This window comes from Carassius gibelio, chromosome B9, assembly GCF_023724105.1.
Source record: "Carassius gibelio isolate Cgi1373 ecotype wild population from Czech Republic chromosome B9, carGib1.2-hapl.c, whole genome shotgun sequence".
Taxonomy (NCBI): domain Eukaryota; kingdom Metazoa; phylum Chordata; class Actinopteri; order Cypriniformes; family Cyprinidae; genus Carassius; species Carassius gibelio.
Genome location: NC_068404.1, coordinates 13026956 through 13047087, shown reverse-complemented (window position 1 = coordinate 13047087; position 20132 = coordinate 13026956). Strand labels below are relative to the sequence as shown.

Sequence of the window (20132 nt, the reverse complement as noted above, 5' to 3'; positions counted from 1 at the left end):
CCCCTTTGGAGTTATTTTCTTGGTTAGTCTTCCAGTTATTTCTAGAACTTTGTTTTGTATTTGTTTCTTTACCTTTTTAGTTTACTTTGGTTATTTCCCTAGTTAATCTGGTTTCTAGGTCATAGCACCCTTTTCTGATTTTTGCCCTTGTATTATTATTATTATTATTATTATTATTATTATTATTATTATAGTTGTTGTTGTTCTCATGTTGTCTTAAGTCTTGTCTAGTGTTTTGTGAGTTCTGTCTGTTCCTGTCTTGCCCGCTGCCTTCTCCCTGGCTACTGGGTCTCCCCACCTGGAGGTCTGACGTGTGTGGCTATACCTCTATAGTCAAGTGCCCTTGGTTCCTGGTGTTGTGGTCTGGTCCCTTGCACAGCCTCCTCTACAGTCCTGCACTCGGTTGTCACCCAGAGCCCCCCTCGGCGGTCATCCCCCCCAACTGCCTGCTCCACTGTCTACCCATCTACCCAATCCTACTGTCTGGACTGTTCAAGCCACTCCCTCCTATCGTGTTTTGTCTTTTGTCAATAAACGTACCTTTTTCACTCTGCATCTGGGTCCTCTCCCTCAGTAACCCTGACAGAACGAACCGGCCAAGTCAGGACCCAGCAGAATGAGTATCAAGATCCTACCCCCTGCAAATGCTCAGGAGAGACTGGCCCGCCAGCAAGGCCTGGGTGCACTTCGGCAGCAGGGACAAGAGGTGAGGGCCTTTGCCCAATTCTTTTGGACTATGTCTAGGGGCCTTGAGTACCAGGATGCAGCCCTTAAGGATGTCTTCAACCTCTGTTTGGATGATCCACTGCCTCAGTGGGAGATGGAGCAATTGAGGATCTTGGACTTTTGGAACTTTTCCAATTATTTGCACCACCGCAAGGATTGGCAGATACTTACATCACCAGAGTCCCCCTACAGTGATCACCCCACTCTCACTCCATCGAGTCATGTTCCTGATCATCTTTTGACTCCCACTGAGAAAAGGAGAGTGCGAAGGAGGGCAGTCAAAGCTGCTGCATCTGTCATGGAGGCCTCTGTGCTGGTTCCAGCCTCCGAATCGGCTGAATCCCTCATAGTCACGTCTGAGTCAACCAAGTGCTCTGAAGCAGTCAAGCTCAAGGAAGCCGTGAGGGAGGTTCCCCTGTTAGCCCCTGTTCCTGTACCAGTCAAGCCTGTTTTAGTCCATTCAAAGCCAGTCAAGTCCAGTCCCGAAAATTCTGTGTCAATGTCAGTTCATGTAAGTCAAGATGTAGGTGACGTGAATGCTTACAGGCCTGGGAGACGAAAGGGTAGGAGGGCCCGCGCCAGGAGAGCTGGAGACCTTGGTCTGGAGATCCCTCCTGCAGTTTCCATGGGTGATCTCAAGTGGCCTGCTGCTTCAGTCATGACCATGGAGTCCAGTGGTGAGCAGCCAGCTCCAGAGCTCACTCCAGTGTCTGCTCCAGCCCCTGTGTCTAGCCCACAGAGGACTCCAATCTTGGTGGCCCCAGCAGCAATTCCTCAGCAGACCCTGAGGGCGGTCAAGAATCCACTCCCGAGTCAGTTCCAGTAGCCCTGGAGGGCAGCTCAGCAGCCCCTGAGGGCGGTCAAGAATCCTCTCACGAGTCAGTTCCAGTAGCCCGGGAGGGCAGCTCAGCAGACCCTGAGGGCGGTCAAGAATCCACTCGCGAGTCAGTTCCAGTAGCCCTGGAGGGCAGCTCAGCAGACCCTGAGGGCGGTCCAGAATCCACTCCCGAGTCAGTTCCAGTAGCCCTGGAGGGCAGCTCAGCAGCCCCTGAGAGCAGTCAAGAATCCTCTCACGAGTCAGTTCCAGTAGCACCGGAGGGCAGTCCAGAACCAAGTCCGGAGCCCATTCCTGCAACCCCAGGGGGCCCTCAAGAATCAGTCCCTGAGTCCATTCCTGCAGCCCTGGAGGGCAGTTCGTCCACCCGCCAGGCCACTCAAAGGTCAGTCTCTGAGCCCGTTCCTGCCGCCCCAGGGGGCAGTTTATCAGCTTCTGAGTCTCTTCCTGTGGCCCAGGAGGGCATTTCAACAGTCCCCTCAAACCTTCCACAGTCACCTTTGGAGCCTGGTCCAGAGAACCCTAACCTCTTTAAAGCCATTCCAGAATCCCTTGCTAGTCATGTCTTGCCAACCAAGAGATTGAAATTAAGGAAAAATTAATATAAACTAATATAAAAAAATATAACCAATAATAATAGCATAATATACAAATATTATGGGAAAAAGACGATCAGTTAATGGACTTACAAGACTAAAACGAATTCAAATAATTTTATATTTTATATTAAGCACTTTACTTTACATATATTTATGATAAACTTCTTTGAATGCTGACGATCTCACGTAAAAAAGGCTGGTAGCCGAGACATATGGTTAATATAATGATTTAATAATGTAATAATTTCTATAATAAATAATATAATTTATTAATTCAAAATAAAATATGAATTAATAAATCTCTGATAATCCCAGGGTTGATATTGTCACGCAAGTTTGCTTACGCATTAAACTTGTGGCCACGAGAAATGGATGTCGTTCCCTCAACATAGTATCTCGAGACCATGGCGTTAACCTCGACAAAATGATCTTGATGCCACAACATAAAATCACATTCCCACAAGTTAATATGACATTTCCTCAAATTAATATCTCGTGGCCAAGACATATTATCATGTTCCCCCAAGTTATTATGTCATGGCCAAGACAAAACTAAGTGAACCGACCATGCACCTTACAATAAACATAATTTTATATTTTTTTATTTTCTATATTCGCTTCAGACATCAGTAAGTCCAGGCCAAAGCTACAACTGCATCCAATAAGAGAAATGGTTTAGACTATTGGGGAGGCATAAATGCTACAGCAGCATTTTTTGACAGCAGTGTCAAAAGAGCTGAGCATCTGCTCTGGCAAGACCTGTCTCATTACTCTGAGTAGCTTTCACAGTGCACGCCTCAACTTCTCAAGATTTATACAGAGTTTCATCAACATGAGAAGATGCAGCTACTCTTCCTGTCCTGAGGACTGTTGTCAGCTCTGACTTGAGAGGTAGCAAAATGTTAGTTTGTTAACCAGTTTTGGTGAAGAAACAAGGCTCTTTGTATAACAGAAAGTGCAGATGAAATGAAATGAACTGAACAAATGAACCCATTTGAGTCAATTAACTGAGGTATGAAATTACAGGTATGACTTACAGAATACTGCTTAAGACAAAATGTAGTACACTGCATGCTAGGGCTGCATGATATTGTAAAAAAAAACTCACATATTTAGTTTTTCTGCAATATATATTGCGATACTGCTATCAAACTTTCCTGAAGATGGTACTACTCTGGTACTGCTTGGTGACTTCAACAAAGTCTAACTAGTAAAATGTTTACACGTTATGTGAAAACTAGTACAAATAAATAAAAAGAGACTTACTCATGTTTATGATCTCTGCTGAATAAAGTGCTTCATTCTTTTTTCTGAGGAAATCAATTTCTCAAATCCTCAACCACATCACATCTTTTTGGGGTGAATTATGTCTTAGTCCTCTCATCGCGAAGCAAACAGTAAAATAAAATAAAAATTTGAAGAACAGTCTGGCTGCTTTTTCTTCTGTGTAGGTGTATTCAAGCCGCACGCTTCAGTTTGAATCTGAATAGCGCGTTTAGCGCGGAGGCGTGGTCACATTAGATATAATGAAGGGAGACATGAAAAATAGACATTGCGTTGTTTTCATATGGATTACTTTATCTCAGAATATTTGTTTTTGGCAGCACTCGTTTAGTTTAAAAGTAGACATTTCAGGCTTTCTATAGATATCTCTCTCATGTCTCTTCGTTGAGTATTCACGGAGTTACAGTTCATTTTAATGAAAGGCTGCAGACAGCGCACCTTGTTTGTTATTTTTATTTTATAAGTGCACAAAGGTGTTTTGTTATTATGTCTGTATCCAAAAAAAAGTAGACCCTTTACAGATTTGATTGATGTATTGCTCTTATCTGTACGATTAAAACTGAGAGTGTGTCAGGGTTACTGAGGGAGAGGACCCAGATGCAGAGTGAACAAGGAACGTTTATTGACAAAAGACAAAGCAAGATAGGAGGGAGTGGCTTGAACAGTCCAGACAGTAGGATTGGGTAGATGGGTAGACAGTGGAGCAGGCAGTTGGGGGGGATGACCGCCGAGGGGGGCTCTGGGTGACAACCGAGTGCAGGACTGTAGAGGAGGCTGTGCAAGGGACCAGACCACAACACCAGGAACCAAGGGCACTTGACTATAGAGGTATAGCCACACACGTCAGACCTCCAGGTGGGGAGACCCAGTAGCCAGGGAGAAGGCAGCGGGCAAGACAGGAACAGACAGAACTCACAAAACACTAGACAAGACTTAAGACAACATGAGAACAACAACAACAACAACAACTATAATAATAATAATAATAATAATAATAATAATAATAATAATAATACAAGGGCAAAAATCAGACAAGGGTGCTATGACCTAGAAACCAGATTAACTAGGGAAATAACCAAAGTAAACTAAAAAGGTAAAGAAACAAATACAAAACAAAGTTCTAGAAATAACTGGAAGACTAACCAAGAAAATAACTCAAAAGGGGAAAATAAATACTTTAAAGAACAAGTCAAACTTAAGTCAAATTAAAAGTGAGATCCAAACAAAAAGAAACACTTAAACTAGACTAGAATAAACAGTGACAAGATAAACTTAAACTAACAAATACCAGACTTAAACTGACAAGGGAAAAACGCTATTAGTTTAGAACAGCTAGCACGCTAAGAAGACACTAACTCACACACAAAACGAACCGGCAAACACAGGAGGGAAATGATCACAATAAGAGCATACAGAGACATGAGAAACAGGTGACAACACTCTGACTAATGGGGACTAAACAAGAGGGCGTGACCAGGGAAAACAAGGAGGTGGGACAAGAGGAGCACGTGGTAGACACAAGAGACACAACCTTTGTGCTCAGGCACAAAATAAACAAAGACACATTGAACAAAGACACTACAGACAAGACTGTCAGGGCAGGATCCTGACAGAGTGTATGTAACGATAAAATCTCCATAATTATCGGGAAGAAGGAGGCGGGAACTGGCGCACAATCAAAATGAAACTTTAATATTCAAAATAAATACAAATCAGCCGTCCCCGGCAACTCGCTCCAGCCCACCGCCTCGAGCGTCCATGGCGGCACATACCTCGCCAGCTCGATGGCACCGCGGATTCACCACAGCGGCGAGGGATCTTCAGCAGCGCGTCCCTCCTTGTCCCGGGCTTCGGCACCACTGCAGCTCATCTCCAATCACTACACCTGGCCTCACTCCTCGTTCCCACGCCTCTCGGCCCCGCCCCACTCGCCACAGTGTAATTTAAGTTCTTTTCGGGGTTATCAGGAGAAAATGACTCAAAACGCATATATGCGTTAATCGACTTCAAAGGGTTGATCCATCACAACTCCTAGGTTTCTGGCTGTCCTGGAAGGAGTTATGGTTGTCGAACCCAGCTGTATAGAGAAGTTGTGATGAAACGATGGGTTAACTGTAACCACCAAGAGTTCTGTCTTAGTAAGGTTGAGCTGAAGGTAATGGTTATTCATCCAGCTAGAAATGTCACTCTGACAGGCTGAAATGCGAGCAGCTACCATCGGGTCATCTGGTTGGAATGAGAAGTAGAGTTGGGTGTCATCAGCGTAGCAGTGATAAGAAAATCCATGCTTCTGAATGACAGATCCTAATGATGTCTTGTAGATGGAGAAGAGAAGTGGTCCAAGTACTGAGCTTTGAGGAACCCCATTTAAGCTTCACAGACCATATTGCTACAATGACCCAGTCCTGCAGATTTGCCTTCTACAACATTAGGAAGATTAGACCTTTCCTGTCAGAGCAAGCCACCCAACTTCTTGTCCAAGTTTTGTTCTCTCCAGACTGGACTATTGTAATGCTCTCCTGGCGGGTCTTCCTGCATGTACTATCAAGCCTCTGTAACTGATCCAGAATGCAACAGCGAGGATTGTCTTCAATGAGCCAAAAAAAAAGCTCAAGTTACTCCTCTCCTCATCAGGTTAGGCGCTCGCATCAAATTGCTTACCTACATGATGACCACTGGCACGGCTCCAACATACCTAAACTCACTAGTTCAATCTTATGTGCCCTCCAGAAGTTTGCACTCTGTAAGTGAACGACACCTTGTGGTGCCATCCCGAAGAAGTTCAAAATCACCATCACGGATCTTTTCTTGGACTGTGCCCAGTTTGTGGAATGACCTCCCACTCTCAATACATACAGCTGAGTCTTTACTCATTTTCAAGAAACATCTAAAGACTCATCTTTTTCGCCAGCACTTAACCAACTAATACTAGGACTTTCTTGTCTTTCATATATATATATATATATATATGTATATATATATATATATATATATATATATATATATATATATATATATATATATATATATATATGTATATATATATATATATATATATGTATGTATATATATATATATGAAGAGTTCAGATGCAAAAGCCTCTAAATGCCATCTGAAATTTTCATCTAAAATTGGGATTTTTATCAAGCTCCTATGCTTAGGTTGAGTCATTTTACTTTAATGGCAATGTGCAGGTCCTTTGCCAGACTATTAAAGTGAAATAACTGAAAATAAATATAGGAGCCTGTTAAAAATCCAAATTTTAGATGAAAATTTCAGATGGCATTTAGAGGCTTTTGCATCTGAACTCTTCATATATATATATATATATATATATATATATATATTAAGGGTGTAACGGTTCACAAAATTCACGGTTCGGTTCGATACGATACACTGATGTCACGGTTCGGTTCGGTACGTTTTAGATACAGCAAAATGTAAAAACATCTCAACTTTTCAGAATGCCGCAAGCGCACCGTGGGTCATGTGACAAGAACTAACCAATCAGCTTCATCCTTTCCCGTAACAACGTTGAAAGCTCAGCCAAGATGAAGGAACAGCTGATAATAGTTGTATATGGATTGCAATTTTGAAATAAATTTAGTAGCAGAGCTAGCCTACTGCAAGCAATTTTTAGAGCTGCAAATCCATTTATCCTTGGCTGAAATTTCCGCGTCTTCATGGAGAGAGCACGTCATTGTTGCTTAGCAAAGGCAGACACCTCAGGGGCGCTTCTGCCCGAGCGCTTTGGAAAGGAGGAGAAAGACGCGCCTAGCGTTTTCCACGCGTTTTTAGGCGCGATATGTGAACGGCCCCTAAGGCACTCGCTCACTCAGCACGCGCTGAAGGCTCATTGCAAAATGTCTAATGCAATTAACAGACCAGAAATAGAAGATCCTCCAATAACCAACAGGTCTGGTGTTTGGGTGCACTTTGGATTTCCTGTAAGCTATAATGGTGATGATAGAATGAATGGTAAATAGTACGGTCTCATATCCGCGGCTATGTAAATGTAACGTAAATGTATCCTACCAATCGCCGCGGTGATGTCTTTTGCCCTGTTTGAGTCAGTTGGAAATGTCTGTCTAAATGCTGCAGGGATAGTTTGTTGCGTGTATGTTTCTCCTCTTTTTCATCTTTTCCCAGATACTGACACACTAAGGTGATGTTGGCGTAAATGAGTTGACATGTTTCAAGTATTCCCGCTGGGTTTTTTTTGGGTTTTTTTATTCCCGCTGGTGTACCCTATTGTCATGTAGCAGATGCGACATACCGTTGTTTTTTTATCCACCACTCTCTTGACATCACCATTATTGCTTACAGGGAATCCTAAGTGCACCCAAACACCAGACCTGTTGGATATTGGAGGATCTTCTATTTCCTAACATATACATATAAGTTGGAGTTTTTTTCTTCTTCGGGGGTGTCAGGGGCGTTGCCTGTTACGTCGTTTGGGTTATTGGGCTACCTTGTTGAACACATATCATTATATTTCACTTTTTTTTTTTTAAATATAATTAATTAGTCCAACGATTCGGTACATAATGCGTACCGCATACCAAACCAAAAGCCTCGTACCGAACGGTTCAATACGAATACGCGTATCGTTACACCCCTAATATATATATATATATAAACCCTGGCTATGCGTTCAGTACTAGACTAAATGAGACTTGGCATGGCACTTGTATACTGTTGTTGTTCTCTTGTTTATCTGATTGCTTCTATTGTTCTCATTTGTAAGTCACTTTGGATAAAAGCATCTGCTAAATGATTAAATGTAAATAATATGAAAAAAATTACCAGATGACTTGAATAGCTATTTGGGGAAATAAAAAATAAAGGATTGGGGTGATTTTGTAGGTGGTTAGTAACTCAGTAAAGGAAATAAACAAATAACAAGCATCGATAATCATATATGTTATAATAGAACAAAAGATACAAATGAAATAAATAGTGATTTATATTTTTCAGGTAAGTCTAATCTGAAATGAAGAATGTCTGGTATAATAATATTGAAGGCTGTACTAAAATCTACAAAAAGAATACATTCATAAGACCCTGGAGTATCTAAGTGCTTCAAGATAATATACAGACCGGTAGTCAGCGCATGCATCTTCCACAGATCTATTAAGCGTGTATCCAAACTGGAACGAATCCAGCAGTGAGCCAATAATGACTATCAGATGTATTAATACCAGCCTCTCAAAACATTATATAACCACTGAGGATAAAGCGACTGGTCTATAGTCGTTTAGGCTTGAGGTGGAAACTTTTTGGGGAACAGGTATAATAACAGAACACTTAAAACATGCTGGAACCCAGATCAAAAAAGCTGTAGAAGAGACAGAAGAGATAAATGAAGTTGTACAAGAAGAGACAGCTGTTTGAGATTCAAAAGAAATAAGTGTAGGAGTGTGTGGACACAGTAGAAGAGATGTTTGTAAAGGAAAATAGCGGGATTCCCAAACCTGCAATAAAAGGTGTTGAAATCATCTGCCAACTGCTGGGTACTATGAATGTTAAAAGGTGATGTTTTAAAATTGGTGAGGGCTTGCAAGGCTCTTCACAAAAGCATTGTAACAAAAAGGCCTTTTTGCCCATTTTGCTTTTTTGTTTATATAATAGACTCTAGTGCAAACAGAAGCAGTCGACTCTAAAGATGCACCAAAATTTCCCTTTCCTGTTATCACATAATTATCCCAGCAACTAGATTACAGCTTTTGCTCCGGAGAATATGGTGACCTGGATTAATGACACGTGAAAGCAATCTCCAGACCCCGCCGCGTCTAACCCACAAGGGCATGCTCAGCCCTGCACCTAATAAACATTCCATACCAATGAGGATGCACGGGACTCGAGCAGGTCCCTCCAGGGTGTAAATCCAACAAATATAGTTCCTGCAACCCCATGCATGCTCACAGAGAACCTGCTTGGGTTGACAGTTCTAGCAGAAAGGATCTGAATATGACAACAGCAGCCATCTAACAAACGCAGTGATGTGTGAAACATACAAGGAGGAACAGGAAGAAGAATTTAAAGGTGACAACTAAAAGCGCTTTGCTTCCTTGCGTAAGGTGGGTGAAGATGTCTCACTATTGATCTGTGCCCATGCAGATGCTGACAGTAATTGTGTGTCTCTGTGTTGACTATAATGAATAAAATATCATGCAAAAAGTGTTATTGTGCCAAGAGGATGTCATCGCTTTCTCCATGTGAGTAATAATGGCCCATTAGTGCAGCTGCAGGTTACTCATTACTGTGATTGTCTGGGAAATGAGGAGCTTGTGAATCTATTTGTACTCTAATTGTTGAGGGGGAACGGAAGACCTCAAATGAATGTTTGGCCTTCCATTAGAACAATGGGAGATTTTTCTAGGTCTCATTGCATTAGTGTGAAAACCCTAACCACAGAAGCCATGAAAACTTAACACACATTCAGGCACATATGCTAATAGACTTTTTTTGTTTTATTGATGAGTTTATGTGTTAATATGCAATGTGACTTTGTTCCACCACGTGCAGAGGACAAATTTAGTAAAAAAAAAAAAAATGTTTCTAGAACCCCATGATTAAGCATGTTCTTCTGTTTGTAAAGACTGGATTATACTTCTGCGTCAGTTTTACTTTATACTTCTGCATCGTTGTCTGCGTCAACGTGCAGTACAAATACAAACTGCTAGTCTGTAGTGTCCACAGGCATGTTGCTTGTGGAACCTGCAGCACTACAACAAGAGCTGAAGAAGAATTAGCTTGACAGATAAGCATTATAGCTGTGACGGTGGCAAATAAATATCAAATTGATGAATCATTATTTAAAACAACAAAGGAAGACAACAACATAACAGGAGAAGATGGCATTATTTACATCTCCACAAAGACTTCTTCCACGGCAAATCAACATTGTTTGTTGCAGACAACTACTGATGTATAATGCTATGTAGGATAATAAATAAGACACTTGTTCTTTGCTTTGTTTTATTTAATATAAGAAGGTGTAACATTAAAATAAAAACTCAAGTACACATGGAGGGAGGGTTCTACCAGACCAATCACAGCGCTTGTGGTCTGCGTAGATTCGGCGCGATGTTAGATTTTTTTAAGGATGCACATCATACTACGGCGTAAGGGAGTATGTCTACGCATAGGGTACAGCGTAGGTCCGACGCAGAACTATGAATCAGCCTTAACTCTTGCCACAGCAATTTGATTTTCTAAATTCTGCTACAGACATTAATGACACGCTATTCATTTTTGAATCAATCGGGATTATGGTTTTGCCCGCTGAACAAAACAGACAAAAATAACAATACAGTGAGGGAGGGGCTCAAGTCATATCTAATGCTCTTACATAAGGAATCATAAAATGCCAAAATGGGCTCTCTCTCTCTCTCCATAATATGCACTGAAACTTGAAATGAGTTTTTACCTTTATTATTCCAGTAAGTAACAACACTATGAAATCAGTGTTGGGGAGAAAAACAGAACACCGTTTTAATGCTTTTGTGTTCTTAATTATGGACTAGCTGTCTTAGTGTTTTTTTGTTTTTAACTGCAAACTAAGAGACTGTTTCTGTAAACATGTGCAGATCGTTTGCAGTGCCTTTAATCTCAGAACCTGTGTGCAGTTGGCTTAGTTAATTGCATCTCATTTCAGCAGATTGCACATTCGTGACTGCCCAGAAACTCCATTTGGTTATAATGCCAGGGGACTTGGCAAATTTAATTAGGGCTAAAAAAGAAAGAGGCAGAGAGAGGTCCTGAAAAGAGGCAGAGATATGAAAGAACGAGAAAGGAAGGTGAAAAGTAAGAGTCAGGATTTTTTCCAAATCAGGGGGCTTTATCATCTGAACAACATAATTTAAATTGATGTGATGCCTAAGGATATAAAACACATGAGGACTGCATCCAAATAAAACCCTATTGGGTCTGAAATTCATCTTAATTGTTCTGTTATATGACTGGTCAGTTATCATAAGATTAGCATCTTTAATTAAAAACAACTGAAATGCTTTACACAACCCATTTTACTAATGCAATAGGTCGTGTTTCTGTGTGAAATAGAAATTTAATGTGGAAAAATTGGATGGGACTTGATCAGACAAGGCTTCAGCAAACATCCTCAGTGAGGATCTCACTGACTGGACCAGCCCTCAGTACAGAACCTTATGACTGGTTACAAATATGTCATGCCATGGCAAGGGAGGACCACAATACAGACTTTAACAAGCACAATCATTGTGCTTATTCCTACTGATAAGATAAACTGACTAAACTAAACTAAAAATGGCAGCTCTGCTTTCATGTTTCAACTTGCTGGAAAGACTGGAAAGAAACTCTTACTTTTTCCACCTAATGCCAATGTGACATACATCAAACTATATCACACCAGGTGAATTCATTTAGGACAGAGGAGAACTGGTCCCCTCACTGAGCCTGGTTTCTTTTAAGTTTTCTGTCAGGTTTCTTGCCATTGTCTCCATTGGGTTGCTTAGTTGGGCTCTAAAATCACTTAATATTTATTAATATTATTGACTTGATGGCACTGACACCATGGGACGAAAAAAAAGTGAACTGAGTTGAGATGGATGATACAATTTTTGTCATCTGTAAAGTTTCTTTAAAATTGAATCGCATCTTGCAGTGTTGACAATGTTATTGAACTGAATTGAAACAACATTAAACAGACTCGAGCTAAATATTGTTGATGTCTTCTGTAGAACAGCTAATAGTTGAGTTGAATTATTTCTAAATAGATTAAATGTATAGTTCACTCATGAAAGTAGCAGGCGCAGGCTGATGGCTATTAACGTAACTCATGATATTCACAGTGTTAAACGATTTGGCACAAGCAGATTGGTTCATTTAAATGACTGGTTAGTATCCAATTGAGCATTTTGCAGTATGCTTTCAAAGCTCCACCTTCCCCAGCTCCACTTGTATAGATCTGCTATGGGTTATTTTATATGCTATATTTGCAGCAGCAGTGTGTCTTAAAGGAACACTCCACTTTTTTTGAAAATAGGCTCATTTTCCAACTCCCCTAGAGTTAAACAGTTGAATTTTACCATTTTCGAATCCATTCAGATGATCGCCCGGTCTGGTGGTAGCACTTTTAGCTTAGCTTAACATAGATCATTGAATCTGATTAGACCAAAACCATCTCGTTGGAAAATGAGCCTATTTTTATTTTTTTAAGTGGAGTGTTCCTTTAAATACTCACAGCACCGTATCACCATATGCTCTTGCTCTGAATAATGACACTATTGTCTTTTATAGCAGAATTCACAGCAGAATTTGAATCGTCTCCATAACTGAGTTTCCATAACTGATTCTGTTATTTTCCTGTTTATTACTGCAAAGCTGCTTTGAAACAATCTTGACTTGACCATATATTATTCATGAGGAATTGATTGGCTCTTGAAAAGTAGGAATTACATATTATTTTTTACAACTTGTATTAATGCATCATGTACAATAAGACCAGCAATGTGCATTAAAAAATTAAAAGTGGTCAATGTTGTTTTAAACCCGCTCAGTTAGATTCTCTAACTGCTGCTTTGTTTTGACAGTTTTGACCTGCAAGAGAAATGTAGAAGACAAACAACCCCGAATAAGAGACACAAGAAGAGAAGCCTCCCTGAAGAGATCACTTCAACTCTCCCTTCTCATCGACTCTAACAGTGTCTGTTGATCTGCTCTGACATGGCTGACCTTTCCAGGTCCGTCAATGTGCCCGCACTGTTTAAAGGGCCACTCCATGCCTGAAAACCTTGTTGCCACATTACCAGTCCACCACTGGCAAGAACTACTTCTGTGTGTTCACAATAAAAATAAAAAAAACACACTTTTTTTTTTGCGCTACTGCACTAATCTGGATTATTAGATTATGGAATACTGTGAGTGCTGTAAATTCCAAGTGGCCTTTATACACAGAAATAAATGAGGATCGTATGTCTGTGAAAAGCGTGCTCCACACACAGAGTGATCCATCACAACCGAAATAAACAGAGCTGGGTATCAGGATGAAATTTTCATACAGTCACCACTTAGCACATGCGGTTCAGAGAGCAAAAGCGCCTGTTGTCAGAAGAGATTTATTTGCGTCTCCTGGTGTATCTTTAGAGAAGCAATGTGAAGCAGCATTTTGAAAGCACAGAGAGAGCAAGAGATGGATTTATGTTTCATTTGGGCTTCGGTTCTCTGTCGCATACAGACTGTGAACTTCTAGAATGAGTTGGCTGATTCTGGAGAGATGAATCATTGTGGACTTGCAGTCTCGGGGTATGAATGTGAATTTCTCTTCACCCAATCCTCTCTGAAACACCCTTAAATGCAACATGCTGTTCCTCAAAGTCAGTATTATTAAGTATTAATATTCTCTTTCATTACAATACATGCAGGCTGAGCAACTAATTAACTTAATTCATTTGCCTGGCAACCATTAAAATGAGTGACTGCCAAAACTTAGTTTCTCATGATAACAGAGCACAACAGATACGGACACAGCCAGTTGCGTGAAACATTATTCATGGACTAACATTAGATCAGTAAGTAGCCGAGGATGACGACAAAGCTATTTTATATGCTATTTACAAGAACAGCATCCGCAGGCACTAAAAACACATATGTCTTTTATTCGCAGACACTTATAAAAGTGAAAGTCTGCATATTTTCGCCATATTAAGCCATAATTATACTTAGTAAACAACTAAAATAACTTTTTAACGGCTTGCTTGGCCAGACTGGCACTGTCAGATTTATAGATGGAAATGCTCGACAGCTCGCCTCGCCTTTATGATACCTCATTTAAAGTTCATTACAGCGCAGGCTCTCAGTCATTTAAACGGGAATACAGAATCTGAGTAAGACAGCTATGGTCACAGAGACTGTAGAAAATAGCATTTCAGGCTTGACATTTAGTCATTTTGACTGGCTATCTTTTTGTTGTGGATTTCAATGTGTTTGCCATAAACCATGTTGGGTGATAAGTTAATAATATCACTGTCACGTTAATAATATCACTGAGTGACACAGAGAGACCACGGGCAAAGAAAACCCCAATTATACTGTCTTTTCTGACAGGGTGATATAACTATTTAAAATCATATGTGAAGTACATTAATCTTCACGTGTAGAAAAGAATAATGATGGACTAAAATTCCTTCTAAACAGTGAAAGAAAAAATGCAGAGGGCATAAAAATGGAAAATGGACTTGGATTCATAATGCACAGATCTCTTTTGGTGACATTGCATTGGTTGTTTAGATTTTGTGGTTCAAAATCATTTCTCATTCAACTGGTCCAGAATTAGCAACATATCAGTAGTGTGCCAGAGGAAATATATCACCTGTAAGTTCAACTTAAGTACCTCACTTCAGGGGTGCAATAGTGGTTGGTATTTTAGCGTTGTATGTGAACGCTTCAAATGAGACCCCATTAAATCAAACTGGACTGAGATCTCTAAAGGAGGTCTGAATGCATTGTGAACACCAAAACTGTATTATCACTAATTATAATAATAATCTTAGATTCCCAAAGCAAGGTATTTTATCGCAAGTAAAAAAAGACTTCTTTATTGATGGACAAAAATAAGGCCTGGTTATTATTATAACATTTTTTATTTATTATTTTTCAAGTCCAGGGACCCTGTGAATGTAAACAGAACTGGTTTCACTTTTTAGGACTATACATAAGGGGTCTAAGTGCACTCAAAATATCCTCACCACATTGCTGTAAAAAATAAGAAATTACAACTTTATATAATTTCGTAGCCTTCACTTGTAAAAATTAATGTTTTCTAAATTGTAAATTAAGATTATTGGAGTACATTTTACAAAAATAAGAAAATATTATTCCAATCCTTCTTCAAAATGTCACGTTTAATTTAATGAACTAATAATGTCATTTATTTATTTTTATAAAGTTGTTTATAAATCACAAATCTTCAGTGTTTTATTTATTTGTATATAATAATAATTAGTAGTAGTATTAGTTGTTGCTGTTGTTATTGTAGTATTCTTATTAAATAGATCTAAACCTGCTTTTCCTAGAGTGCCATTTTGGTCTCAAAGTGGTGGACTCGTGTGAGAACACCATCAGACTACATTTTACACTTCATCATTACCTTCATTAGAGGCAACAGAGCGGCAAATGAATTCTCCGAATTAGTTTGGGGGGGGGGGGGGCGTTACCTCTTGCGCTTTGGAGACTGCCTTTTGTCCATTATCACAGGGACGCAGTTGGTCAGTTCCGTCCAGTCCGCGTGCAGACCGCAACTCCAGCCAGTGGAGAACCTCGAGAAGAGCCAGGACTCCTGCTTACCGGGCCGGTGGCACGTGCATTTCTTCTGTCCCGCTTTGCAGTCGCACGGCTGCTCCAAGCGAATATTCCTGACCAGGTGCCTGCCAAAGGTGGTCCCGCCTGTCTTCTGAATGTGCAGAAACACAATCACATCATCCCCCTTGATGTTGAAATCGACGTCGCGTGTCAGATCGCGCTCCGTGAAGTTGAATTTGGACGCACATTTAGGTGGGATGTCTTCCTCCGGGTCATCGGTGGTCGGGTCTGGAGTGGACGGGGGACCGATCCTAACGAGATTGTCTCCTGTCCTAAAATGGCAAGCCTGACCGCCTGCCGGACAAATATACTGGTACCCAATCAGGACAAAAAGAATGGCTAAAATTGGGATGAAAATCCATTTGTTGGGTTTATCATTCATTTTAACACACGAAAATTCTTCATGCAGTTAGTGTGAATCATGATCTCCTCTCCAGCTCTTCTTCCAGGACGTTCGTGTGGGATCCAGCCCAAAAGACCCATGCCACATGTTGATATGGTAAAAAAGATGCGCAAAAGTGTGACATCCAAGTCTTCACATCAAACTTGATCTCGATCTCTCACAAAGTTGTAAAGAAAGTGTTAGTCACCAAAGAAAATGCATAACCAAATGCTGTTTAAGAACCGAGCATCGTGGTAAAATAAAGTGCAAGTCTTCAAAATATTAACGTCTGCTCGTTGTGTTGAGAGGAAACGGTTTGAAGTGCCTCGTTGGTCTGCTTTACTCTGCAGAATCTCCGCGCACTCGCGATGAGCCCGTGTTCTCCTCCATCTATCCCGCGACGCGCATCAGCGGGATGATGCGAATGATGTCAATGAGACGCGAGCGCTGTCGCACCGGTATAGCACGAGCTCTTCGTAGCACGCAAACAATTTCATCTGCACTTGATCCCAGTCCAGTGCTCTGCTATATTCAGCAATAAAGTGTCGCCACACTAGGCTACTGAGAGAATTATCTGTGTGCATGTTATTATTTTCTTCACAGTTCTTTGAACTGTGCATTCTTTGTGCCATATGTCACTTTGTGGGAAATCCTGTAAAGGAATGCTATGAGAATATTAACACTGGAGCCAATCCTAATTGGTTGAGAAGCCTTATGGCTTGTAAATTCTGGAAATTCGTTTATTTTATTTTATTTTATTTTATTTACAAGCGATTTATCGCTGCTTATTTTATGCATGTTCTGTCTCATAGACTATACTTATTCTTGTGTTTATTACTTGTACCAGGCAATAAATACTCTGCATTTGCATCTCAACTGTCAACTGTCAAATTAGATATTGGTTCTATATCTTTGAAGACTGATGTCATATTTCAGACTGAGACTATTGGACTGTTTATTATTAGACTCAGTTTTAAACTTAATACTCTGCCTTTTTTTTTTTTATTTTTTTTTTTTACTTGTTGTAATGTCATTGCCAATAAACAGCAGAGTTATGTAATAACTGGACATTACATCACTGTAAAAAAAAAAAAAAAAAAAAAGCCTAAATCAAAGTTTAATTATCTTTATTTCATGCAACATGTAAATAAACTGTTTGAAGTCTATTTAAATCAACATGAATATATACAAAATCAAGCATTTTATCAAATTCACTATCATGGGCATGCGGTATTTTGTAGTTAAAAAATTTAGTTGTTGTTTGATGCAATAGGCAGTTTGTAATTCTACATATATATGGGTTTGCATGTGCAATATTCACTTTTTTTTACACTGTTTCTGTGAAGTAATTATTTTCCAGGATATTTAATATCTTAAATCTGTAGCCTATTATTTGTTTTAAATTCCAATGCATATCCTATGGAGTAACTAATTTAACATAAAATCACGTTTTCTGAAGAGCATAACAACATTAAATATAGTTTTATTTACTAAGGTTATCTAAAATATCCGTCACAATTTCTTTAGTATATAAATGTTAACAATATCAAATAAACTATATGTGTACAATGTACACATATAATGTAGCCTAGGCCTGGACTACATGTAAATATGTCTTTTTCACCTTTAAGCAATCCCAAATTATGGGCTACAAAAAAACTCTTATAGACTGTATAGTAGCCAAATATGTGATTTGTTTAAATAGAAATGAAGGGGAAGTAACTTGTAGCTACATGTACAGTATTTTGATTTCATATCAATATTTTATACTAATCAAAACTGCGCCGTGTGTTCATGTCACTGATATTCTCAACACGCACGAGCTCTACCGTTACTTTCCTACTGCATCAATGACATTAGTTGTCCGTGAAAATGCCTGAACAACGTACTCCTGCTTACAACTTACAAAATATGTTAGTGCTGAAAGATATTTCTCTGCTATTACTAAGCTGAACAATACTCGGCTTACAAGTCACTAAAATGTTGAAGCTTTTTACCGAAGCGGAAACAATGTATCCCTTTCCTTTGTGTGAAACAGGGAATTAAAGATTCAGGACCCCTCAATGGCGGCGTCCTGTGAAACCGGGTAACACAGCGGCTCAGCCTCCGACGATTTAGGTATGCTTTTATAACATATTCATAGTCTGTATCAGTCTGGTCGTGGTTTATTGCTGTTGAATAATATGCTGTTGTTGCTCCTGAAAGAAATGCTGTAAGGGGCTGTTCAGTTTGTGCTGGATGTCTTTTATCCCATCTTATTTTTTCTTCATTCATAAGAATGACCAATCACAATCATAGTCTGTTTCATCTGTTTTGCATGAAGTGTATGTAACTGACAGTGACGCTTATGTCTGTAAATGAACGAAAACATGTAATAATTATAGCTGCTAATCGACACATAACGTTACATTGTAGCTACGTGGCGCTTTACCGGACAGTTAAGTCCTCTCTGTTTTACCGATACTTCACAGTAACTTTAATGAAAAAATGGAAGAGATATTCTGTTGAGACGTTTTATTATCACGTTATATTGTCCTGGAATACGATCTGTTTCATTTAACAAACACTGAGCCTAGTGAGAGAAGTGGTTACACTGGGAACCTGCTGCTTATTGACAGTGATTTGAAAATAATATTTATCTGTGATATTGAAAATACTATTCCAAGAAAAAAGGCCAGCTTCTACATAATATTTGTATGTAAATAAATTGGCCTATAGTTAACATTATTTCAATTCTGAAGCACAAAACAAGTAATAGGAGCTTTTTATTACAACATGTCTATTTGTTCTCTGATATATGAAAACATCAGTAAAAGTTCTTTCCTTTTTCTTTTCTTTTTTCTTTTTTTTTTTGCAATTTCTAGCCATTTTATTAATGCATGCAAATTAGCAATAGTGTTTCTTAATTGTTCTTAAATATTTCTTTATTATAATTACAATCGAGTTATCTTTCTGTTCTTTTAGTGGTGTATGATCATGAGGGTGGTCTTTGTTGTGCTGGTCTTGCTGAGGGTCCATCACGTGCACTCAGCATCTAAAGGAGTCGTCGCCAGTCTTCAGGCTAAATGGTCCATGACCCCTCTCCTGCTGGAAACAAGGTGGGCTGGAGTATTTATTATTCTCCCATAGTTCAGTATTTCACTGGCTACCCTTCATATTTAAATAACCAGCTTCATGCGTACAAATGAATGTTTATTTGTACATATATTAACCTTTTTTTAAATATCAAGTATTTAGTTTAAAATTTATATAATGGATATTGAATGTTTTAGCTGCTTCAACTAGTTACCATTTATTTTGCTGTTCACAATTTAATCACAGTTTCATGCAGTCCTACAGTGTGATACAGTGCAAAAATCTCATGTGGACTCTGATTTGAAATGATAGAAAATGTAGACACTATTACAATTATTCAAAAAGTTGAAATATTGCCTTTCATATGTTTTATGCCAGCAGATTAGAAATAGCAGATTAGAACATTTTACTGTAATCTCTTTATACCACAACATTTATTAATTTATTTATATTTACTATTTGTATGCATTACTGTGTTTGTCTTATGTATCTGTTGTTTTGTAAATCTATTTTCCGGCAGTGAGTTCATCAGAGAGGATGGTGAAGAGAAGTTCTGGCAGTTTGTCGATACTGTGAAGGAGTTAACGGTTTACAAAAATGGAGGTAATGACTGACATTTCAACTTTCCTTATTCATTGAATGGTATGTGAGATAGTGTTTGGTTAAACTACACATTAAGTTGAGAATATACAGAGACCGATATTTACTTCCCTGTCTTTAGAGTCTGTCCGGTCATATTATAACCTGATCATCAAGAAGGCTGGACAGTTTCTGACAGATCTTCAGGTCAACCTGCTGAAGCTGTCTCTGTCTCTCAGAGCTTACTCACCGGCTGTGCATGCTTTCCAACAAGTGAGTCCTTTTCTGGTTTAGTAAAGTATACCATCAA

At 39.4% G+C, this 20132-nt stretch overlaps 2 protein-coding genes across 3 annotated transcripts in view; one reads left to right on the top strand and one right to left on the bottom strand.

The window, feature by feature from the left end:
- LOC127964576 (heparan-sulfate 6-O-sulfotransferase 3-B) overlaps positions 1 to 16545 on the bottom strand; it is a 69728-nt gene extending 53183 nt beyond the window's left edge. Inside the window, exon 1 of the mRNA XM_052564807.1 lies at positions 15642 to 16545. Coding sequence (XP_052420767.1) covers positions 15642 to 16168 — 527 coding nt within the window. The 5' untranslated portion in view covers positions 16169 to 16545. The remainder of the gene's footprint in view (positions 1 to 15641) is intronic.
- Positions 16546 to 18172: 1627 nt separating this feature from the next.
- Positions 18173 to 20132, top strand: part of uggt2 (UDP-glucose glycoprotein glucosyltransferase 2) — a 29876-nt gene continuing 27916 nt past the window's right edge. Inside the window, exons 1-4 of one of the 2 annotated variants that reach the window (XM_052564802.1) lie at positions 18173 to 18286; positions 19133 to 19266; positions 19764 to 19846; positions 19965 to 20095. In XM_052564802.1, the coding sequence (XP_052420762.1) occupies positions 19139 to 19266; positions 19764 to 19846; positions 19965 to 20095 (342 nt within the window). In that variant the 5' untranslated portion in view covers positions 18173 to 18286; positions 19133 to 19138. The remainder of the gene's footprint in view (positions 18287 to 19132; positions 19267 to 19763; positions 19847 to 19964; positions 20096 to 20132) is intronic. The other variant, XM_052564801.1, reaches the window with a different exon arrangement.